A 25,430-nucleotide genomic window follows, 5' to 3' on the forward strand; every position below is an offset into this window, starting at 1 on the left:
CGGTGCAGAGAGAGCTGAGCCTCTAGGAGTAATGGCAACACCCCCGTTGCTCCTAGAGGCTCATTTGCATACATTAAAACTTCATTTTCCTCAGCTTATATGAACATGGGACCAACACAGATGCCTTCAGCTGCCAAGCGCACATGTAACAGGTCAGCCAGTTTCCTAGGTACAAAACTGCTGACAGATGCCTTTTAAATATGTTGAACCCTTCGGATTGGGACAGAGATCCCCTTATGTGACGTCGAAATACTGTAATAGGACACATGGAAAATGTTTTCCTGATGGAGCAGCCCTTTAATCCCAGAAATACCCAGGTCATGAAATGCACTGTTAAACTGGTCAATACATGGGTAGTTGGGAAGACATCTTTAAACCTCATTCACATGACCTTATTCATTTTGCAGTCAACAAATCGCAGATCGGCAAAATAAGGAAACCTTTTGTATGCATTGTGTAATTTTTTCACTCCCATCAGTAGAAATGCCTATTCTTGTTCACAAAATGGACCAGAATAGGACATGTTCCATAATTTGCAGAACAGATACATGCATGGAGCATTTTTTGCAGACCCATAGAAACTAATGGGTCTCTGTTCAATCCACAAAAAATGTGAATCAGATGCAAACCAAAACTACGATCCTGTGTACGAGGCCTGATCCATTGGTCCTTTGATGTTTTTCCGAGTCATTTTGGAAAGAAAGAAATGAGAACAGGTTTATGCTGTATATCTAGTCATATGTCATGACGTACAGCACATTGGCATCGTGGAGCTTGATGTGTTTTTATACTTGGAGCAGATTGTGCGGGCCCACCTTATTCCGAATTTAGATAGCTAAAATACCATTTTATAATGTGCATCTGGTCATCCAGAACAGCTAATAAAAATAGATGCTAAGAGGAGTGCATAATCCTGGATCAGCAAGGGAGGATGTTTGCTTAGCTGAAGAGTTTTTGCCTTTTTTTTATACGGAGATTGCAATCTTATTGAAAAACAGTGATTAATCATTGTAGTAATCTTACTTCCTCGTGGGATGCAACTGCAGACAACATGTATAAATTATACCAGAAAAATATTAATACAGTAGCACTAGTAGCATAGTATTTAGCGATAAAAGGAAAAGCCACCATAAAAAAAAAATAATACATTTTCTTATCTCTTAAAAGGTTACTGCATTTTGTTTTTATCTCAGTTAGTTTGGTTGTCAAGCTAAGAAATAATCTAATATTGAATGAATTAGGGTCTACTTACAGTTATAGTATAGCATGGCTTGCTGCAGTATTGCACCCATTAGTGAAGTCAGTGGATCCCTCAAACAGATTATAACTGATGGATCATAGATCCGTAATGCCTCGAGTCAAAATAGAAATCATGACACCAGGTTCCGTTATGATGTAGCACATATTGATGAGGGGAAAAAAACAGCACCACATCTTTCCTTGGACTATATCTGATATTGCAGCTTGGGCAGAGCTAAGGAAAGACTGCCATGGTTGAACGTATTGTTCATCTTCTGGGGATCTTTTGGCAACTCCACCCCATGGCCAGACCTGTGGACGGAACCATACTTACTGTACCTGCTCACTGCTGCTGGGTCCCAACTCCTTTGGCCCGTCACTTCCGCTGCTGCTCTCAGGTTCCACGCTGATCAATCTCTGGTTTGACGTTACTTTGGCCAGTCATTGGCTGCAGTGGCATCAAACTGGTTGGGGAACCCCAGCTCTGCATCAGTGGTGGGGAAGCAAAAGAGTTGGTACCTAGCGGTGGGGAGCAGGTACGTATACTTTCTTCTGCAGGTCCAACCCCCAGGAGATGAACAGCTCCTTTAAAGACCCAGCAAACCTCATAAAATGCTAATAGTCATAAACTTAAAGAGAACCTGTCACTCTGAAATGCAGTGCAATCTGCAGGCAGCATGTTATAGAACAGGAGGAGCTGAGCAGATTGACATATAGTTTCATTGGAAAAGATTTCTGAATTTAAGACTGCCCTATGCACAGCTATCCAGGACTGAAGGCTATCTCTGTATACACATTTACAAAGAGAATGCTATAAATCACTGAGAACACCTCTCAATTAAGTCAGAAAGAGGAGAGATTTAAATGAAAAAATATGTGGATCTTTTCCTATTAAAAAAAATATATTATATATATATATATATATATATATATAGTATCTCACAAAAGTGAGTACTGACATTTTTAAAAATATTTTATTATCTTTTCATGGGACATGGGACATCACATTACTATTAATCCCCGAAACGCGTTGTTTACATGGCTATGCACTTTCTTTAAATAAAAAAAGGAATATCCAGATCGAAGTTTCATGTCCGTTTCCACTAGTGGATTTGCGCCATTGCAGCATCTTTTCTTCTCAACACTGAAGATATGACACTTTGATACAATGTAAAGTAGTCAGTGTACAGCTTGTATAACAGTGTAAATTTGGTGTGCCCTCAAAATAATTCAACGTACAGCCAATAAATGTCTAAACCGCTGGCAACAAAAGTGAGCACACCCCTAAGTGAAAATGGCCAAATTGTGCTTAAAGTATCAATATTTTGATTGGCCACCAGTATTTTCCAGCACTACCTTAACTCTCTTAGGCATGGAGTTCACTAGAGCTTCTAAGGGTTGCCACTGGAATCCTCTTCCACTCCTCCATGACAAAATCATGGAGCTGGTGGATAATAGAGACCTTGCTCTCTTCCATTTTCCGTTTGATGATGCTCCAAAGATACTCAATATTGTTTAGGTCTTGGGACATGTTTGGCCAGTCCAACACCTTTAGGGTCCATTCACACGTCCGTAGTGTATTGCACCCGGCTGTCACCCCCATAGAACTGCCTATTCTTGTCCACAATAACACCGTGGAGGGAAAATGTCTAATTGGGCAATATTGACACTTTAAGCACAATTTGGCCATTTTCACTTAGGGGTGTGCTCACTTTAGTTGCCAGCGGTTTAGACATTAATGGCTGTGTGTTGAGTTATTTTGAGAACACACTAAATTTACTGTTATACGAGCTCTACACTGACTTCTTTACATTGTAGCAAAGTGTCATATCTTCAGTGTTGTCCTATGACAAGATAGAATAAAATATTTATAAAAATGTGAGGGGTATACTCACTTTTGTGAGATACTGTGTACATATATATATATATATATATATATATATATTGTAACAGATCTCCTAGCACCCCGACTGGGTACCTCCGTTGATGTATGCTCCCAGTGCTTCCCGAGGACTCCAAGCACTCCGCTCTACACCAAAACCACTACAGGAGCCAGGAACAGGAACAGCTCTTACAAGAGCTAGAAGTAATAGCCAGGGGAGTATACACGTATAGCAATCCCCACACACATGAGACGAGGCTCTATGTTGAATGTAAAACAGCAACTCTTTAACGGATTATTTTTCAGCCTTTTATGCAGGTCTCATAGCAAGGGACACTCCCCCTAGGGCCCTTGTAGAAGACTGTGACAGTTTATATTTTAGCCAATCACATGCATTTACAGTATTGAAACCTCCCCAGCAATTGTACACAAAACCCCCTTCCCTCTGTCTGTAACGCAATCAACAAAATACAATGAGCATTGTCTTTGACGCAATTATCTAACACACTGGCATTGTCTGAGACGCAATCAACAAAATACAATTACCAATAACACAAAGGCTACAACCCACATAGAATCCTCCCGTCTGCCTGTGCTACAATCATGGTATACCATAGTTAACATAATCATCACAGGCAGGAGAATACGCAATGTCCTCTGTCCTGGAGACAACTGAGTTGTAATTCAATTATCTCTCAGGACAGAGGGCAATCGCCAATACACACAGAGAGACAATGGAACAGACCTCAATACTCAACGTATACAATGTCCCACCCTTTACAATACACATAGACATTTAACATCCCAACATAGCACAAATTAGTTGTAAAAGTCTCTTGGGCCTGGCTGTACTCATGGCTTTTCTGTCCAAAACAGTTCCACAGATTTAAGCTGTGCGGCCGGTCTGTCTTCTCCTTCAAAGTTAGTGTGGGCTATAATCCTGGGGCAAGAGGCTGGCAACCAGGCCCCTCCAAAACCCAGTGGCGAGGTTGGTTTCGCCACACATCTCCCCCTCCCAGGGAAGACTAACCAGATACCTGACCTCACGCAGGTCGGTACCTGAGTTAGTCTGGCAGTCCACCCACAACCAAATACTGGACCTGTTGAATTTTGGGGCCTGGCTCTGTTCTGTACGTCCCCAGCTGTTGAGTGGGCATCTGCTACTCCTTGCTTCATTGGTGTTCTCTAGCTTGGAGCTGTAGGTACTTGGTGGGCAGAGGCCGACTACGCTCTTCCCAGATGCCAGCTCTTCCGCTGGGGTAGCCAGTGGGGAGTCAGCCTCTGGACAAGAGGATAGGGGAGGGCAGAGGCCGATTGCGCTCTGCCCAGATACCAGCTCTTCCGCTGGGGTAGCCTGTGAGAAGTCCGGCTCTGGAGAAAAGGATAGGGGAGGGCAGAGGCTGCCTGCGCGCTGCCCAGATGCCAGCTCTTCCACTGGGGTAGCCTGTGGGAAAGTCCGGCTCTGGAGAAGAGGATAGGGGAGGGCAGAGGCCAACTGCGCTCTGACCAGATGCCAGCTCTTCTGCTGGGGTAGCCTGTGAGGAGTCAGCCTCTGGACAAGAGGATAGGGGAGGGCAGAGGCCAACTGCGCTCTGCCCAAATGCCAGCTCTTCCGCTGGGATGGGGTCAGGGAATCCTGCCCCCAAGACCTTGTTGCAGATCAGCTGTGGAGCGGAGGGATCGCTTACCTCCTCCTCCTGGCATTCCTGCGGGGTTGGTGGGGGATCCGTACCGGCCGTCCAGCATCTCGGTAGGCCTGGTGCAGAGACTGCGGTCCCATCTGCACCATCGGAGTTAGGGGTGCTATCCCCCTGTGGTTGGGGAGAGAGACCGATTGTCTCCTCTCCCTTCAAGGTACACTGCCGCTGGGGAATGGAGACGATGCTCTCCTCTCCCTGCAAAACATACTGCCGCTGGGGAACAGGACCAACTGTCCCTACTCCCTGAAACTCCGGCAGCCGTCGGGATCTGGACCGACTGCCCAGCATCCCTGTAGGGCCGGTGGAGAGATCTCGGTCCCATCTCCACCTGCCATATGGGTTTCCCCCCAGGACCAGTCTATGAGGTCCCCTACCTCTGTAGCTGGTACTGAAGCAGGGGATACTTCAGTCGGGTCTTCCCAGCTGTAGGGTTGTAGGTCTGGGACGGCCACCCAGTTCTCTGGCAATGTATCTTGGGACCGAATTGAGCTGAAGAAGTATTGGTAGTCCCACTCCTTTGTCACTAGAGATGTCAGGTCTTGTCTCTCCTCTCTCGCTGTAGCCCAATCATGCATAGCCTCCCTGTAGTCATAGATATCCCAGAACCGGGACTCTCCAGCATCTCTGAATTCTGGTTCTGCGAAGGCCTCAAACAATAGACCAGGGCCATCATAATCCTTACCCTCGGGTCTGTCGTGCTCAGCCATCCGGGGGGAGTGCCGAATCACATCCCACCAGAGTGCCTGGTAGGCGTTGTCTAGCCAAAGCTCCTTCCATACCAGGCTCTCCAGTTCTGTCACCCACTAATCCAGGGGCTGCTCTCCCAAGAGACCCATCCGCATCACCACACACTTCTGTAGCCGCTGTTCATAACTGGGGAGGCTCTCACCTCGCCGCTGCTGGGCATTTTCCAGGACATCATACCAGATTTCCTTTCTGTCTGCATCCCTGTAGTCTGCGGCTGCCTCCTCCTCCTCGTCAAAGAACGCTGTCCGAAGACTAGTTGATTCAATCCTGCTGTATCCAGGGGTGCTGTACGGATACTAGCGTTGCCCTCAATTTTGTAAATCCACGAACGGCGTCTCCGAGCTGCGTCTCCTCTTACTAGGACGCCATCTCACTGCTTGCCACCAATGTAACGGATCTCCTAGCACCCCGACCAGGTACCTCCGTTGATGGATGCTGCCAGTGCTTCCCGAGGACTCCAAGCACTCCGCTCTACACCAAAACCACCACAGGAGCCAGGAACAGGAACAGCTCTTACAAGAGCTAGAAGTAATAGCCAGGGGAGTATACACGTATAGCAATCCCCACACACATGAGACGAGGCTCTATGTTGAATGTAAAACAGCAACTCTTTAATGGGTTATTTTTCAGCCTTTTATGCAGGTCTCCTAGCAAGGGACACTCCCCCTGGGGCCCTTGTAGAAGACTGTCACAGTTTATATTTTAGCCAATCACATGCATTTACAGTATTGAAACCTTCCCAGCAATTGTACACAAAACCCCCTTCCCTCTGTCTGTAACGCAATCAACAAAATACAATGAGCATTGTCTTGGACGAAATTAACTAACACACTGGCATTGTCTGAGACGCAATTAACTAACACACTGACATTGTCTGAGACACAATCAACAAAATACAATTACCAATAACACAAGGGCTACAACCCACATAGAATCCTCCCGTCTGCCTGTGATATAATCATGGTACACCATAGTTAACATAATCATCACAGCATGAGAATACGCAATGTCCTCTGTCCTGGAGACAACCGAGTTGTAATTCAATTATCTCTCAGGACAGAGGGCAATCGCCAATACACACAGAGAGACAATGGAACAGACCTCACTACTCAACGTATACAATGTCCCACCCTTTACAATACACAGACATTTAACATCCCAACATAGCATGAATTAGTTGTAAATGTCTCTTGGGCCTGGCTGTACTCATGGCTTTTCTGTCCAAAACAGTTCAACAGATTTAAGCTGTGCGGCCGGTCTGTCTTCTCCTTCAAAGTTAGTATGGGCTATAATCCTGGGGCAAGAGGCTGGCAACCAGGCCCCTCCAAAACCCAGTGGCGAGGTTGGTTTCGCCACATATATATATATATATATATATATATATATATATATATATATATCAATCTGCTCAGCTCCTCCTGCTCTATAATATGGTGCAATGCATTTCATGTTGAATGTCAACTTTCAAACAAGACAAGTAGCTAACTGTTCTGCCGGAGCTGGGCTCGGACAGAAATTGGAGGGGGGATGCTTTAGATGCTGCTATCTCCTGAATGGTATCAGCTAGAAACATGCAACAAACATGGTCTTGTTTGAAAGCTCACATTACAGGCTTTCATACAAGACCAAAATGACAGCTAAAGTCCATGCAGCAGTGGAGAAATTACTATTTGAAATCGAGTCGGGTATAATTGTGGGTAAAAACTGCTTTCACTTTCCCTTTCAGCTGCATTCACAGCATCCCGATTTCTATCAGTGATATCTTCCCCTGTACTGAAGCTATTGCTTTTATTCTGGTATTGCCTGGAATGTAAGCTTTTAACAATACAAAGCCCATAGCCCATATCTCTATCTGATACCAAACCAGAGATATGAGCACCTAAAGCAGCCCCCCCCCTCCCCTGCAGTCTGGAGGAGAATGAGGGAGCACCTGCAGAGCTGATATGCTGCAAGGGGAGAGAAAAAAACTGTAAAAATATATAGAAATATGACATTATAATCAGTGTACAGAACCACATAATACAATTATGTTATTTTTAACACACACAGTGAAAGCCGTGAAAACATTCTACAAAATAATGTAAAAATTGCTGTTTTTTAATCTTTCCCCCTAAAAATAAAACAATAAAAGTTATTTAATAAGCAAAATATACACAAAAATGGTTCCTAAAAAAACTACAACTAATCCTGCAAAATAAAAATATATAGAAGAAAAAATAAAAAAGTTATGACTGCTAGAACACAAAGGGGCAAAATATTATTGGTCCTTAAGGCTAAAATTAGTGAGGTCACTTAAAAATGCAATAGTGTCCCCTGAGTTGTGTGCCAACAAGATTTACTGCAGACACACATTAAAAATCTAAAATAAAAAAGTGAAATTTTTGGGAGGGTTTTTCAAATTTTAACAAGACTGTTAGGAGGTTAATGGAAATGTGTCATCAGAAAATGACCTAATGTTTAAATCACGTCTTTATGTTTAATTTATTTTTGAAGAATTTTTAATTACGTTATTTTTAATTTTCCATGTTAATATCTATATTTAAACACAAATCATAAAATCCGTCGGTTTTCTCACTGGCCACTAAGCCTATTAATAGGCATCACTTTACTGCATTTACCTGCTTATCTATACACAGAGGTGATATCATGACAGCCAGGATTAGAATGACAAATAAGACAGGATCCACCATTCACAATAGGTGATTGTAAAAGCTTATCTACTCGTTTCTTGTACAATGACCTCTGCACAGGTCACAGAGCATGCCTAGAAAACTCTCCCAGAGAAGTCTATAGGGTCCCCTCCTGACCATTGTGTCTATGGCCCATGGGGCTGCCATAAAGCAATTTTCTTAATGCTTTCTAAATGCTCTTAAAAAGAGCTCGGGCAAGATGACCACCCCATAATCATGTTCAGGAAAATAGATCAAATCTGAATTCAGAAAATAAAAACATTAGAAAAAAAGGTTTAACTGGCAGAAAACATTTTTGGTGACACATTTCCTTTAACACAGAGTTGTTGTAGTTCCTTCCACTTTGTTTTCTAGTCTGGACTCTTGCGTGGGAGAGCAAGAGTATAAGAATGAGATGGGACATGGGCAGTGAGGGGCCTAACATGATCGCTGTTCAGATAGGGTATGTTCAAGAGGGGGAATCGGCATCTCTATATAACTTAGGCGCATCATCAGCATCTAAAACTCCAGTCTTAATAAATGACCCCAACCATTTTTATTCTTTTTGCTCTATAAATCTCTCCTCTTGCCTTTCACTTCACATTAGAAGCTGGAATAAAGTTAGAATTAGGGAAGTCTTCAATGAAAGAGATTAACATGCTTGTAGATATGTTCTTCTAAAGGGGGACTAGAAAAGCAGCTGTATTATTACCAGGAATTCATGTAATCTGTATTCTCTTGCTGTCATAGACATCTGCATTCCATGGCAGGATTAAAATACTGTGTATTTTTAGAAATGATCTGACCTAGATGCACAATATGATTATCTTTATACAGTAAATGGTAGTACAGTGTATATGCATAGGGCATGACCCATAGACTGTCACAGTGTGGTCTTCTACATGTTTGGACCTGGTATAGAAATAAACCATCGACACTATACACAGATTAGAATATAGATGGATACACATATATAGATTCACTACTCAAAATGATCTGTTTTTCTATACTGTGGAGCACAGCAAGCGTTGCCTCATATGACCCTCCAAAAAATGAAGCAAGATATGATGTTACTGCATCACAGGCCAAGACTGATTTCTTGTTCTCCAGTATCCAGTAAAGATATTTTGAAAGGGTTGTCTCATAAATAATTGCTTGCGTCTGGCTTTAGAAACCCCCACAATTCACTGTTATTTTTGAGAAAGCTGCTCCTTAGAGGTCTTATGTACAGGAGTAGTACAGAGGTTGTGTGCTCTGGAGAGTACATTTTTGTGAGATAGAGACCTCAACAGTGAGGTAGGTTACATTTTCTGAAATTCCTTTTTTTTCTGTTCCGTCATAGGAGCATAAAAACTGAATTTATGCTTTTTTAAAATGATGGATACAGATTGACTTATAATGAGGTCTGTAGAGTTTCCAGAAAAAAATTGTGCTACATGCTAAGTTTTTTTTTTGTGGCAAATATTATAAAACCTTCTATTGAGCTCCCAATGAATATGTGAACAGAGCCTAGAGGGAAATGTATCAAGCCTTGCAATCCAGAATTCTGCCTTTAAAAAGTTGCAGAATACGGCATTTGAGACTTTTTGGGCTTATTTGTTCAAAAATATGCAACTTTTTGCATTTTTGCACCACTCACTCCAGTTTTGGAAAGTTGGTGAGAAAGTAGTTGGGGTTTGCTGTGTTCATTACTGTAGTGTTTCTCCAGATTTATGACTAAGACCTTTTTTTTTAAGTCTTCAACTCAGTGGGAGTGGTATAAAAAACTGGAGTAGCATTTATAAACAAGATTTAAAGATGCTTCAAATTTAACAACAATGTGGGATGTTTGATAAATTTGGTGCAAAGTATGTTAACATAGGTTTAAGCAAAACTTACTTCACATATTGTCCTCATAATATATTCCCCCCCAAAAAAGTTTCCTGCTGGTGGGACCCTTACCAATCAGCTGTAATCTATGAGGAAACCTGGGAGAAAGTGTCCCCCTACAGCACCACCACAGGGGAAATGAAGCATTACTCAGCTTCTGTTGAAATCTGTGGGCTGTCTATGTGGGGCATGAATGTGTTGGGTCCTCCAGAGGTTATACACATGTTTTCCACCCTCCCTGGAATAAGAAATGAGCCCCATCTCTAATAATTTAGAATTCTGTAATTGGGTATTTGAAAACAAGTTTTCTAATGTAGACAATTTGTGGAAAGTTTAATGAACAATAACGTGTTTTTCCATAATGATATAGAGAATACTCTCAGTAGCATTTCTTCTACTGGCTTGGGCTGTGCATCTTCCTGTCTCTGTAAATACAATAAATAAACTTTAAAGGGAACCTGTCATTAACTTTATGCTAAGCTCACTGAGGGACAGCATAAAGTAGTGACAGAAATGCTGATTTCAGCGGTGTGTCACTCATGACCTAATAATAACTGGTTGCCGAGAACCGGCATCATAATCATTACAGCCCAGGCCTTGAAAAGAGTCCAGTCTACCTGAGAAGAGTCCTGGTTATTCATAATCTCCTGCTCTCCCCGCCCATCTCCTGATGATTGGCAGTTCTCTCCTAGATAGAAAGGGAGAAAACTAGGTAGAAGACTGTCAATCGTCAGCAGGTGGGCAGGGAGCGCAGGAATCTATGAATAACCCTGACTCTTCTCAGATGGCCGTGACTCTTTTCAAGACCTGTGCTGTAATGATTATAAAGCTGGTTCTCAGCAACCACTTATTAATAGCTCATGAGTGACACATCGCTGAAATCAGCATTTCTGTCACTACTTTATGCTGCTCTCAGTGAGGTCAGCATAAAGTTGATGACATGTTCCCTTTAATTACCATGTATTCCTCTAATCAATGATAGATGGACAGATGTCTATTTTTTTGCTTATTACTCTTCTCTTTGACTCAAGTATTAGTAATCCTGGAGTATTAGACAAATTCAACCATTAACTATAACAGTCTGCTTAGATGCTGAACTCCTCTATGAGAATTGTAAAATCAGCGTCTGTATGTAACCTGGATCTACTGGAATTGATTTTCATTATATTACTACATGTACTTACAAGACAAGGATTCTCATACCTATTCAGTCTGGTCACATATACTTAAAGTGGTTCTCTGGGAATACTGATTTTTTAGCAAGTGCCTGCAGCCTGCCTCAGTAAACAGAATATTCATACTTATCTGCTCCCCACCGCTCTGCTCGTCCTCAATGCCCTAGCTGTGTCCATGTTCTGGTCCCTGGCTTGTTTTCTTCTACTGCTGCATGGGCATGGTCACATGTTGTTCTGCAGCCAATGACTGGCCTCAACAGTGATGTGGACAGAAGTGGCACGTCACCACTGAAGCCAGTCATTTGTTGCAGCGGAGCATTTGACCTTGTCCATGCAGTGTCGGGCACTGTAACAAGCCAGTCACTTGTATGTCCATCATTTGACTAGCACAGATATTTATCCAGTGGAAGTAAACAACAACGTTTCCTATTCAGAGATTGTGAAAACTGCCAGGAATTAGTTCATTAAGTGTCATGGAACATTGTAGATCTTTTCACTATACAATTAAGAACTTTTCCTCGCTCATTGCTTTCCTCTTTTTTCAATAGATTATGTGGGTTTGTAATCTGTGCCGAAAACAACAAGAAATTCTTACAAAATCGGGAGCTTGGTTTTTTGGAAGTGGGCCACAACAGCCTCCAAGTCAGGATGGAACATTAAGTGACACTGGTACAGGTGTTGGTTCTGATGCACCAAGGGAAAAGAAAGCCAGACTTCAAGAGAGATCTAGATCTCAAACACCTTTAAGTACTGCCGCAACAGCCGGTTCTCAAGAGACCTCACCTACTAGTTTACAGTCTAATCGAAGCAAAGGGTCAGAACCATCATTACAAGGTGCAGTCCAAGAGCAGAAACAGTCATCAAGGTCAAGAAGTGAACCACCACGAGACAGGTAAGAGTATGGTGACTGACATGTCTTACAATATATCTGTTGGATGTTATGACTTGTCAGCCATTTATCATTACCTTTTATATGCTCATATGTGCAATTCTTAGAAGTAACTGCTGGTTAAATGGTGTATATTTCTATTACTATTGATAGTACTGATGTTGAGGGAAGCCATGCCACTCCCAAGCGCTAAAGCCCCCAGATAGCTGATAGGAGATGTACTGGGAGTTGTATTAGTATATTAAAGAGGTTATCCGAATGTTTAATATGTTTTATTCACAGGATAGGTCTCAGTATATGATCATGGGGTTTCTACTCCCGGCACCCTCGACGATTAACTGTTTTAAGAGGTCACGCGGGCCTTTGAACACAGAGGCCTCTTCCTAGGCCAGTGACATCATGTTCATTGGCCGCATGCCCTAGGCTCAGCTCAGTCCCATTTAAGTGAATAGGGCTGAAGTGTGATACCAAGTACAGCCACTATTCAATAGAAGATGCTGTGTTTGGTAAGCTACAAGGAGCCTCTTCAAACAGCTGACTGCCAGGGGTGCCGGGAGAGAGATCCCTACCGAACACATACTGATGACCTATCCTGAGGATAGGTCATCAGTATAAAACACTTGGAAACCCCCTTTTAGTGAAAAAAGTTTATAATTCAGTATTGCCAATTTCTCAAACATTCCCGATTACCAGATTGACATAAAGCAGTAAGCAAAAAATTCCTGTGTAGTGGCAACTCATGTCTACACAGATTATAGAACTTTTGTACTAAAAATTGAGATTTGGGTTGGATTTTCCCAGATCTCCTTTGTGGCACATTCATGTGCTTAGTATATCTAAGCATAGTATAATATGATTGTAAAATAAATTTAAAGGGAAATTCATAAAGGGGTTTGTCTCATTTCGCTGTTACTAAGGCGAGATGAGACACGGTCCAAATCACCAGCCAGCAGGGACATAGTGAAGCGCACCGATGCTCGCTGTTTCAGTAACTCCCATGGGAGTCGGAAGCAGCATAGCTTGCCGTGCTACACTGTTTCTGTAACTCCCATGGAAGTTACTAAAACAGCGAGAATCGGTGCGCTCCACTGTGTATCGGCTGGCTGGTGGTTGGGACCATGTCTCATCTGACCTTAGAAACAGCAAGATGAGACAACCCCTCTAACAGGGATTGTGACATTGATGACCTATCCTCGGGATATGTCTGTGAAGGTTCTCATTTATCCAGGTCATGGTATATCTGTAAAGAATAAATCAAGGCAACTGGACTTACTGTATACTTCTTGAAAACGTTTCTCAATTCTAAATGACTGTACAAGAATTCTCTGGGAATAAATATATAACTAAATCAACATCTGGTAATTATACCGAGCATGGGGTCAAAGGTGTTGATACCATTATCCTAATTGGAGTCAGTAGGTGATAATGACCTCCCAGAAAAAGGTGTCAAGACAGCATTGTATGTGGCAGATAATAGATGTCTAACCCCCCTGCCTCTATTCAAGCTTGGCTTCAAATGAGGTGTGAAGCAGGCCATCTACGTAAAAATGGAGAAGCCAAGCTTGAATAGAGGCGGGGAGGTTAGACATCTATTGTCTGCCACATACAATGCTGACTTGACACCTTTTTCTGGGAGGTCATTATTACCTACTGACTCCAAATAGGATAATGGAATCAACACCTTTGACCCCATGCTGGGTATAATTACCAGATGTTGATTCCGTTACATATTTATTCCCAGAGAATTCTTGTACAGTCACTCAGAATTTAGAAAGCTCGTTGGAAGAACGAATGAAACGTTTTCAAGAAATCTACAGTAAGTCCAGTTGCCTTGATTTATTCTTTACAGATATATCCTCGGGATAGGTCATCAGTATCAGATCAGCAGTGGTCCAACACCTGGAACCCCTTCTGATCAGATGTTGAATGGAGCCACAGCTCTTCTTTTCCTAGGTCTCTTCCTAGGCCAGTGATGTCTAGTGTTGAGCGCAAATATTTGAATAGCGAATATTAATTGAAAATATCGCAACTTCGCTAATTCACGAATATAGTGCTATATATTCGCTATATCGAATATTCATAATTTTTTTACATCTGAAAACATGATTCCTCCCTGCTTCTTTTTTGTGGGTCAATGAGTCTTTGGCCCACAAGCAACTTAAGCAGGAAGGAATCATGTTTTCATATGGAAAATAAAATTACGAATATTCTAAAAAAAACAATATATAGCAATATAGGGAATATATTCGTTATTTAGAATATTCACTTTTTTTTTTCCCAATCTGTACGGTCGTTCACATACTCCTCCCCGGCAAGCGTCCCCGTCACCATGGGAACGCCTGTGGGTTAGAAAATACCATCGGATCTGAGTTTTCCCTGAGATCATGAAAACTCAGATCAGATGGTATATTCTAACCCACAGGTGTTCCCATGGTGACGGGGACGCTTGTCGGTTTAGGAGTATGCGAACGACCGTACAGATTGGAAAAAAAAAGACGAATATTCGCTATATTGCTATAACTTTGTTTTTTAGAATATCCGTCATATTCGTCATATTCAAAATTTTTGAATATAATGAATATTCTAAAAAGCAAAGTTATAGCAATATAGCGAATATTCATGAAATACACATATAGACTGCAATTTAGTTAATATAGTGCTATAGTATTTTTTTTATAGTCTAATTTTTACACTATGAAAAAAAAATACTAAAACAAGAATATATAGCAATATAGTGAATATTCATAAAATACACATATTAGCCATAGCCATAGCCAACCAATAGGAAAGTTGCCTTATACAGTAAAAAAAAACAAAAACACAATATGCGAATATTTGATTTCGACGAAATATAAGACGAATATTCAATCGAATATTCGCGAAATATTGCTAAATCGAATATGGCACCTCCCGCTCATCAGTAGGGATGTCATGTTCATCAGTCACCTGGCCTAGGTGCAGCTCAGTCCCATTGAGGTGGATGTCACTGGTCTGCCATAGCAAGCAAAGCCGCTGTCCAATGAATGGCGCTGTGCTTGGTAAGCTGCAAGGAGGCCACGGCACCCACCAGAGAGCTGCAGCCTCCTCAAACAGCTGATTGGCGGGGGTCCCAGGTGTCAGACCCCTGCTAATCTGATATTGATGACCTATCCTGAGGATAGGTCGTCAGTATCACAAGCTTCTAAAACCCCTTTAAGTGCAACATTTATCACCTCTCCAAAGGATACTCGATAAATGTCTAATCGTTGGAGGTCCAACTACTGTGCCATGCTTGGCTTCTTTGGCACTCCTATAGACAATGAATGGAGTGCCAGTAGACACGAAAAATCTGCCATGTGAAGAGATGGTCACTCATAGGGGTATGGTCACACATAGGGGTTGCTGCAGATTTTCCAAATGCTGCAGATTTTAGTGTAAAAATGCTACAGAGTGGTCAGAGATTTAAACTTTTGCACTCGGGGTCTTTCAAACAGTGGGGTGCTAGGAGTCAGTTTTCCCAATAGGTCCTCAGTCCAGGAAGCGGCCTTTAATTTACAAAAAATTCCTTTATATGACTGTTCATGTGAGCATTGAACTTTGAATTACTGAAGACACAATTTAATACTGACATACTATGCAGTGATCACCACTTTCAGCACGCATTGTTGATAAATGTAGCATGGGTCAATAATAATTACAGGTGGGACCAGTCGCACTGTGTGGTTATTATACAATGTATTTAAGCCATACATCCCTCACTTTTGGGAATAAAGTTAAGGCCTCATGCATACAACCGTATGTATTTTGTAGTCCACAAAATAGAGATCCCGTTTGTGTGCATGCCGCATTTTCCTAAGAAAACTGCCTATTCTTGTCCACAAAATGGATAAGAATACGACAAGTTCTATCATTTGAGGAATGGCCTCACAGATGCTGACAGCACATGGATAACATCCGTGTTTTGTCTTCATTTTTTGTGGACCCATAGAAATTATTGCGGTCATATGCATGAGGCCTAAGTGTAAAATAAAAGGACAACATGAGTTACACATACAATTTTATTTGTAAATCTTTTATTTTTGCATGAATTTTATAGGAAAAAGGTTGTGTCAGTTTCCGAACAGAATGGAAAAATTCTGAAAAGTGATCGTAAGAGAAACCAGAAATTTCCTAACCAACAAGGGCAGGTTTATACTGATGAACATAAAGAAAGAAGAGAAAGTAGAAGACTGGGAAAGGGGAGATCACAGGACATTCCAGAGAAATCCGAAGAGGGGACAGACATGGAACAAGACAAAGAAAGAGCTAATGAAGAGTATCAAACACGGTATAGAAGTGACCCTAACTTAGCCAGGTACCCTGTAAAGCCACAGCCTGAGGAGCAACAGATGCGTATGCATGCTAAGGTTTCAAAGGCGCGGCACGAAAGAAGGCACAGTGATGCATCTCTACCACATACAGAATTAGATGAACCAGAAGTTCCTGAGAACAAATTAGGGAAGAATTCTCAAGTGCAAGGCACTCAGGACAAAAGAACTGTTCTAGAAAGTCAGCAATCCTATTCTATTGATAGGAACGGCGATAGGATAGTTTCTAAGCCAAACCAAGTGTCAAATCACAGCCCACCTAGTCCTAGACATAGCCCCGTGCCACCAGAACACACCGAGACTAAAAACCATGATTCTTTCAAAAAACAAACTCGGTTAGACCCAAGCTCTGCACTTCTAATGAGAAAAACTAACCGTGAAAAAATGGAGACAATGTCAAGGAATGATTCTCTTAGTTCCGATCAATCAGAATCTGTTAGGCCATCCCCACCAAAGCCCCACAGGTCTAAAAGAGGTGGAAAGAGAAGACAGATGTCAGTGAGTAGCTCAGAAGAAGAGGGAGCTTCTACACCAGAATACACCAGTTGTGAGGATGTGGAAATTGAAAGCGAAAGTGTTAGTGAAAAAGGTAAGATGACACATATTTTTCTTGCAATTTTTATTTCTCATGTTGTTATTTTGCGGCCTTGGCCTAAAATAAAATAAAAAACTTCTAATCCCCCTCATTCTGCACTCAGTATTCCATAATGGGAAAGTGAAAACAGAATGTTTAAAACCTTTGATAATTTATTGAAAAGTAAAAACTAAAATCTTGCATTAACATACTGTATTTTTGTACCATAAAATGCACCAGACTATAAGACCTAGGATTTGGAGGAGAAAAAAATAAGAAAAAAATATTTTGCATCAGACCTCAGAGCAGACCCCCAAATCAGACCCCCATTCTTCATCAGACCCTTATCAGACCTCCAAATCAAACCCTTATTCTTCATCAGACCTCAGATTAGACCCCTCAACCTCCATCAGCCTCAGATCAGACCCCCAGCCTCCATTAGCCTCAGATCATCTCCCCATCATATCCCAGCCCCAATCAGCCTCAGATCAGACCCCATAAGCCTCAAATTGGACACCCCAACCTCCATCAGCCTCAGGTCAGCTCCCCATCAGACCCCTTAGTCTCCATCAGCCTCAAGTAAACTCTCCATCAGACCCCCTAGCTTCCATCAACCACAGATCAGACCCCATCAGCCTCAGATTGGACACCCCAGCCTCCATCAGCCTCAGGTCAGCTCCCCATCAGACCCTTCAGTCTCCATCAGCCTCAGGTAAGCTTTCCCATCAGACCCCCTAGCTCCCATCAGCCCTCAGATCAGACATTAAAAAAATAAAATAAACTTACCTTGCTTGCTCTGGACTGCGCTGCAGATCCAGGACCCGCCTCTTGTTGCACCGCTTCTTGGTCCCGCTGTACACTGTGACCTGATGTCGCTCAGCATCAGGTCATAGTGTGTGGTCAAGACACAGTGCACTCTGGATCAGGTTTTCATTAAGAATATCTCTGTACTTTGCTCCTTTCAGCTTTCTCTCAACTCTGACCAGTCTCCCTGTGCCAGCTGCTGAAAATCACCCTCACAGAATGAGACTGCCACAACCTTATTTCACTTTAGGGATGGCATTGTGCCTAGTTTCCTGAGGAGAGGCTTCTTTTTGGCCACTCTGCTATCAAGCTCAGATTGGAGAAATGCTACAGTGATGGTTGACCTTCTGGAAGGTTCTCCCATCTGCAAACAGGATCTTTGGAGGTCAGCCAGAGTGTCTATTGGATTCTTGGTCACCTCCCCTCCCAAGGCCCTTTTCCCCTGATTACTTATTTTGGTGGGACAGTCAGCTCTAGGAGGAGTCCTGGTTGTTCCAAACTTTTTCTAGTTAAAAATTATGGAGGCCGCTGTGCTCTTGGGAACTTTAACTGGATATGGAATTTTTCTGTACCCTTCTCCAGATCTGTGCCTCCAGGTAATCATGTCACTGATCTCTACATGCAGTTCTTTCCTCCTTATGGTGTGGTTTTTACTCTGATATGCGTTTGTCCAGGCAAATTTTTTTTTTTTTAATACATTTGCAAGAATTTCTAAAATTCAGTTTTCAGTTTGTCATTATAGGGTATTGAGTACAGAATGATGGGGAAAAAACATATATTTTTTAATGTTAATACAAGGCCGCAACATAACAGAATGTGAAAGAAGCGAATGGGTCTGAAGACTTTACAAATGCACTGTACTAAGATAGTAATACTGTGTGTGATATTTATACTGTGAGAGGGGAAGAGGAGCAGCAGAGGGAGGCACAGCTTTTCAGTTCGAAACCAGGAGGAACCCCCAAAATTAGCTAGTCTTACTTACTATTCTTGTTCTTGTATGTATGGAGTAACAGTATACATACTTGACTGTAAGTGCATAAGTTCCTCCTCACCACAAATGTGGTTTCAAGTGTTTATGATTGGTAAGGGATCCAGTGGAGTGGTCCCCCAGAGTTCAGGTATTTGGCACCCATTTTGTGGTATAGTGATAAAAAAAACACCAGTACTACTTAGGCTTCAAGAACCTGTCTAAGAAGTCCTGCCACCACACCTCACATCTGTTTTATTAATTACTTGGTAATAAAATACCAATTCTGGTGCACCTTTTCTTAGAATTATGCAATATACCATTCCTATGTTATTCTTCCTCAGTGCATATGGTGTCACTGTGTGTAGGGACACCCTAATGAAAAATGATCTGTACTTTTGTGAATGAAGCACTTGTGCTGAGCTATAAGCTCCCTATGGATGGATGGCAAATGGGAGGGGGGAGGAGCTGGTAAATAGCTAATAGCAGGAGAACTAGTGTCACGAGGGTGTCAAGAGCCACGTCTGACTCCGTTATACCCGGGGTCAGGAAGTCGCAGCGGGTGGCTGCGCGCTCTATGTCTAAAGATCACGGTGTTTCTTAGTGTTTGTTTTCTGTGTTTGCCTTGCTATCCTTTTTGTCTCACTCAGGGATCCGTAGCTTCTCCTCCTCAGCTGTTTCTTGTCTGCCACTCCCAAACTCCTTATATTCTCCTCTCACTCTTCTCTTGTTGCCAGTTATAGAGCTTCCTGCCTGGACATCTATGCTGACCCACTGGAGCTGAGAATCTGGTTGTTGTTCCAGAGTGCTACCCTCCGGATCCCTGTTGGGCTTTTGTTGTCTCCTGTTGTTGCCCTCCTGGGATTATATGTTTAGTTTGTATTGTCTGTCCTCCCCTTGGTGTTTTCCTTTAGAGCTAGTGGTGCGGACTAGTGTTCCCACCGCCCTGTTCACTATCTAGGGCTCATCCTAGGGAAAGCCAGGGTTTTAGGCACGTGATCGGCGTACGGGTGAGGAACCCGTCTAGGGACGACAGGGCAGCCAGGCGCCAGTCGCAAGGTGAGTCAGGGGTCACCACCTTCCCTCTCACTAGGGCAGGGCCTCCCTCTTTTCCTCCCTCCGTGTCACGTATGTGACAGTTACGCCGATCGTGATATTATAACTGGCCCTTATTTTTTTTTTTTTATTTTTTTTTTTAAATATATATATATAATTTATTTTTTTTTCTCTCTACTTAGAATCCAATATGGATCCTATTGCTGCTTTGGCAAAACAGCTTCAAGGCCTGTCTTTGGAGGTGGCAGGATTGAAGGCGTCTGTCCTCCAACAGCAGCAGCAAATGCAGCAGACCGTAAGCCCAGCGGTTGCTATGGGTCACCAGGTTGTTACAGAACCCAAGGTTGTTCTTCCTGACAGATTCTCTGGGGGAAGGGACAAATTTGTGTTGTTCCGTGAGGCCTGCAAATTATATTTTAAGCTGCGCCCTTACTCCTCAGGTAATGAAGAACAGCGGGTGGGGATTGTTATTTCCCTGCTTCAGGGGGACCCGCAATCCTGGGCGTTCTCGTTACCCCCTGGTTCCCAGGCTCTCCGGTCAGTGGAGGGATTTTTTTGGGGCTTTGAGGCTCTCATATATGATGACCCTGACCGTGTCGCCCTGGCTGAGTCGAAGTTACGGAGACTCCTACAGGGAGATCGGCCAGCAGAGGAATATTGCTCAGAGTTCCGCAGGTGGGCTACGGATACTCAGTGGAACGACCCTGCTCTCAGGAGTCAGTTCTGCTCTGGGTTATCTGAAAGGGTTAAGGATGCGCTGGCGCTGTATGAGACCCCCCTTTCCCTTGATGCTGTTATGTCCCTCTCTATCAGGATAGATAGACGTCTTAGGGAGAGATCGAAAATTCCTGAGCAATCGGTAACCTCTCCCAAGCAGCAGTTAGTCTGTACTGACTTGGATGAGCCTATGCAGCTAGGAGGAACTTCTCGTCAGGTCCGTCCTCCTGAGGTTCGCCGTAGGTGGGGGGCTTGTTTTTTCTGTGGGGGGAAGGGTCATTTCATTAATGTCTGTCCCTCCTTTTCCCAAAAACAAAAGACCGTCGGAAAACTACTAACCCCAGGCTGTGCGGAGGATGTCAGCCGGGGGGTATACGTTTCCTCCATACGAACATCTCAATTTGTGTTGCCAGCGGTTATTGTTTTTGGTGTTAAGACGGAGTCTATTTCTTTTTTTCTAGACAGTGGTGCAGGGGTAAATTTGATAGATGCCCATTTTGCCCGCACTATGGGTTTGTCTCTCTGTACGCTGCAGAGACCCATTCCCATATTCGCTATTGACTCTGCTCCTCTGTCTCAGAGAAACCTCACTCACGTTGTCCATAACTTACATCTTTGGGTAGGGGACCACCATAAGGAGCGTCTTTCATGTTACGTTCTGGAGGGCCTTCCCTCTCCTGTGGTATTGGGTCTTCCCTGGTTGGTAGCGCACAATCCAGTGGTGGATTGGCAGGCCAGGGAGATATTGGAGTGGAGTGAGCATTGCAGAGAGAATTGCTTAAATAACAATTGCTTAATCGCCTCCATAGCTTCCCTACCTACATTTATTTCGGACTTTGAGGACGTTTTTTCTGAAAAGGGTTGTCAGAAGCTACCACCTCATCGTCCTTATGATTGCCCGGTTAACCTGATTCCCGGTGCAAAATTACCCAAGTCCAGGTTGTATAATCTTTCGGGTCCCGAGAGACAAGCCATGAAAGATTATATCTCCGAGAGTCTGGCCAAGGGACACATCAGACCCTCTTCTTCACCCGTGGCTGCAGGGTTTTTCTTTGTTAAAAAGAAAGATGGGGGCCTGCGTCCTTGCCTAGATTTCCGTGAGCTAAACCGGATAACCGTCCGAGACCCATACCCTCTTCCTCTCATTCCTGACCTTTTTAATCAGATTGCGGGTGCTAGGTGGTTCTCCAAACTTGATCTTAGGGGGGCCTACAATCTGATTCGTATCAAGGAAGGGGATGAGTGGAAGACAGCTTTTAACACCCCTGAGGGGCATTACGAAAATTTAGTCATGCCTTTCGGTCTGACCAATGCCCCTGCTGTCTTCCAACATTTCGTTAATGATATTTTTAGTCATCTCATCGGCAGGTTTGTAGTCATATACCTAGATGATATCTTAATTTATTCGGCTGATCTGAAAACACATGAAGTACATGTCAGGCAAGTACTGCAGGTCCTACGGACGAATAAATTATATGCGAAAATTGAAAAATGTGTCTTCGCCGTTCAGGAAATACAATTCCTGGGATATCTATTATCTGCTTCAGGTTTCCGTATGGATCCTGGGAAGGTCCAGGCAATTTTAGATTGGGATCTTCCTGAGAACCTTAAAGCTCTACAACGGTTTTTGGGTTTCGCAAATTTCTACAGAAAGTTTATTAAAAATTATTCAGTGATCGTTAAACCCCTTACTGACATGACTAGGAAGGGGACTGATTTTTCTAAATGGTCTGACGCCGCTAAAATTGCATTTTCCTCTCTAAAAGAGAGATTTACCTCGGCACCTGTCCTAATTCAACCTGATGTCTCCCAGCCTTTTATTGTTGAAGTTGATGCGTCGGAGGTGGGAGTGGGGGCTGTATTGTCTCAGGGTCCGTCTCCTGGCAAATGGCGTCCTTGCGCTTTCTTTTCCAAAAAATTATCTGCAGCAGAAAAGAACTATGATATTGGAAATAGGGAACTGTTGGCGATTAAACTGGCGTTTGAAGAGTGGCGTCACTTCTTAGAGGGAGCAATCCACCCCGTCACGGTAATTACGGATCACAAAAACCTTCTGTACCTAGAATCGGCTAAGCGTCTCACCCCTAGACAAGCTAGGTGGTCGCTATTCTTTACCAGATTTAACTTTGTAATCACCTATCGTCCTGGGGCAAAAAATACCAAGGCAGACGCATTGTCTCGTAGTTTCCCTGGAGGGGGTAATGTTAGTGATCCGGTACCTATTTTACAAAGAGGAGTGGTTGTCTCTGATGTACACTCTGTTCTAGAGGGAAAGGTGTTAGAGGCCCAGGGGGACGCCCCGGCCTCTTGCCCCTCAGAGAAATTGTTTGTACCGTTAAACCTGCGTCTTGAGTTATTGAAGGAACATCATAATTCGGCACTTGCTGGGCACCCGGGTAGTAAAGCAACCTTGGAGCTATTGTCTCGTCGTTTTTGGTGGCCAAGGTTGCGTCAGGATGTAATAGATTTCGTGTCTACTTGTTCTACTTGTGCACGCGTGAAAGTCTCTCATACACGTCCAGCAGGGTCTTTATTGCCACTTTTCATCCCCAATAGACCATGGACACATCTATCAATGGATTTCATCACTGACTTACCTTTGTCTGCGGGTAAAACAGTTATCTTGGTAGTAGTAGACAGGTTTAGCAAAATGGTACACTTTATTGCGCTACCCGCACTTCCTAATGCTAAGACTCTTGCTCAGGTGTTTATCAGTGAAATCGTGAAGCTTCACGGGGTCCCTTCCGATGTGGTTTCGGATCGGGGAACCCAGTTTATTTCTAAGTTTTGGAAAGCTTTTTGTACCCGTTTAGGGGTACACTTATCCTTTTCCTCAGCTTTCCATCCTCAGTCGAATGGACAGACTGAGCGTACCAACCAAAACCTAGAAACATATTTAAGGTGTTTTGCGTCTGAAAACCAAGAGGTGTGGTCATCATATTTACCGTTAGCCGAGTTTGCCATAAATAATCGCCGTCAGGAATCCACTGGCAAGTCACCATTTCTTGGTGCATACGGTTTTCATCCCCAATTTTGTACTTTCAAAGAGGGGGGGTCTTCTGGGGTTCCCGAAGAGGAACGGTTTTCTTCATCTCTTTCATCGGTATGGCAGAAGGTGCAAGCTAACTTGAAAAATATGAGTGGTAAATACAAATGCATGGCCGATAAGAAACGGTCGCCAGGTCCGGACCTAGGAGTGAATGACTATGTGTGGTTGTCTACTAGGAATATTAAGTTGAAGGTTCCCTCTTGGAAACTGGGTCCTAGGTTCATTGGTCCTTATAAAATTGTAGCCGTCATTAACCCTGTGGCTTTTCGCCTGGAGCTACCTCAGACTTTTAAGATCCATAACGTCTTCCATAAGTCGCTGCTCAAGAAGTATGTTCCACCTCTAGAACCATCACCGCTGCCACCTCCTCCTGTTGTTGTGGATGGTAATCTGGAGTTTCAAATATCCAGAATTGTTGATTCTCGTCAGGTCCGCCGCTCTCTTCAGTATCTGGTGCATTGGAGGGGTTACGGTCCCGAGGAAAGAATGTGGGTTCCAGCGTCAGAGGTAAACGCCAACAGGTTGATTCAGGCTTTCCATGTCTCTCATCCGGAGAGACCTGGTCCTGAGTGTCCGGAGGCCCCTCGTGAAAGGGGGGGTACTGTCACGAGGGTGTCAAGAGCCACGTCTGACTCCGTTATACCCGGGGTCAGGAAGTCGCAGCGGGTGGCTGCGCGCTCTATGTCTAAAGATCACGGTGTTTCTTAGTGTTTGTTTTCTGTGTTTGCCTTGCTATCCTTTTTGTCTCACTCAGGGATCCGTAGCTTCTCCTCCTCAGCTGTTTCTTGTCTGCCACTCCCAAACTCCTTATATTCTCCTCTCACTCTTCTCTTGTTGCCAGTTATAGAGCTTCCTGCCTGGACATCTATGCTGACCCACTGGAGCTGAGAATCTGGTTGTTGTTCCAGAGTGCTACCCTCCGGATCCCTGTTGGGCTTTTGTTGTCTCCTGTTGTTGCCCTCCTGGGATTATATGTTTAGTTTGTATTGTCTGTCCTCCCCTTGGTGTTTTCCTTTAGAGCTAGTGGTGCGGACTAGTGTTCCCACTGCCCTGTTCACTATCTAGGGCTCATCCTAGGGAAAGCCAGGGTTTTAGGCACGTGATCGGCGTACGGGTGAGGAACCCGTCTAGGGACGACAGGGCAGCCAGGCGCCAGTCGCAAGGTGAGTCAGGGGTCACCACCTTCCCTCTCACTAGGGCAGGGCCTCCCTCTTTTCCTCCCTCCGTGTCACGTATGTGACAGTTACGCCGATCGTGATAACTAGAGGAGAACTAGACATTTCTCCCTGATATTACATATTACAAAGTTCCTTGTGGTCACTTGTACTATTGATTTATGCACATTTTTGTGAAAAGTTAGTGACTATTTAAATAAAAACCTTTCAGTTTGCAATCCGTTGCTTCATTCTGATAAAAAAATATGTACATTTAATTCATCAATATGCAAATGCTCCTCTTGCTTTCTCTGCCAGCCCTATCCTCTCCTTGATTGACAGGGCCAAGTTCCTGCCTAGTCCTCTAGTCTGACCCTGTCAATCAAGAAGGAAAAGGAGGTGCTAGCAGAGAAAGCAGGAGTCTGAAACAAGTTAACTTGATGAGGTTTATTATCTTGGTTGTACTATATGAACTTTTTCTTACAAGAAGCATTTTGCTTGTGGCCACTAGAGATCACCTAAGCATAATTTAAATGGTCTAACAGGGAAAGGATCTATACTGAAAAATTCATAACTTGTACAGTGATACCTGA

At 43.4% G+C, this 25,430-nt stretch overlaps 1 protein-coding gene across 7 annotated transcripts in view; it reads left to right on the forward strand.

Moving 5' to 3' along the window:
- The window catches only part of RIMS1 (regulating synaptic membrane exocytosis 1), a 400,438-nt gene that overhangs the window by 81,841 nt on the left and 293,167 nt on the right, over positions 1 to 25,430 (forward strand). For all 7 annotated transcript variants that reach the window (XM_044292437.1, XM_044292436.1, XM_044292439.1 and 4 more), the window contains 2 exons: positions 11,830 to 12,173; positions 16,246 to 17,105. In XM_044292437.1, coding sequence (XP_044148372.1) covers positions 11,830 to 12,173; positions 16,246 to 17,105 — 1,204 coding nt within the window. The remainder of the gene's footprint in view (positions 1 to 11,829; positions 12,174 to 16,245; positions 17,106 to 25,430) is intronic.

The sequence above is a fragment of the Bufo gargarizans genome, chromosome 4, assembly GCF_014858855.1.
Source record: "Bufo gargarizans isolate SCDJY-AF-19 chromosome 4, ASM1485885v1, whole genome shotgun sequence".
NCBI classification, from domain to species: Eukaryota; Metazoa; Chordata; class Amphibia; order Anura; family Bufonidae; genus Bufo; species Bufo gargarizans.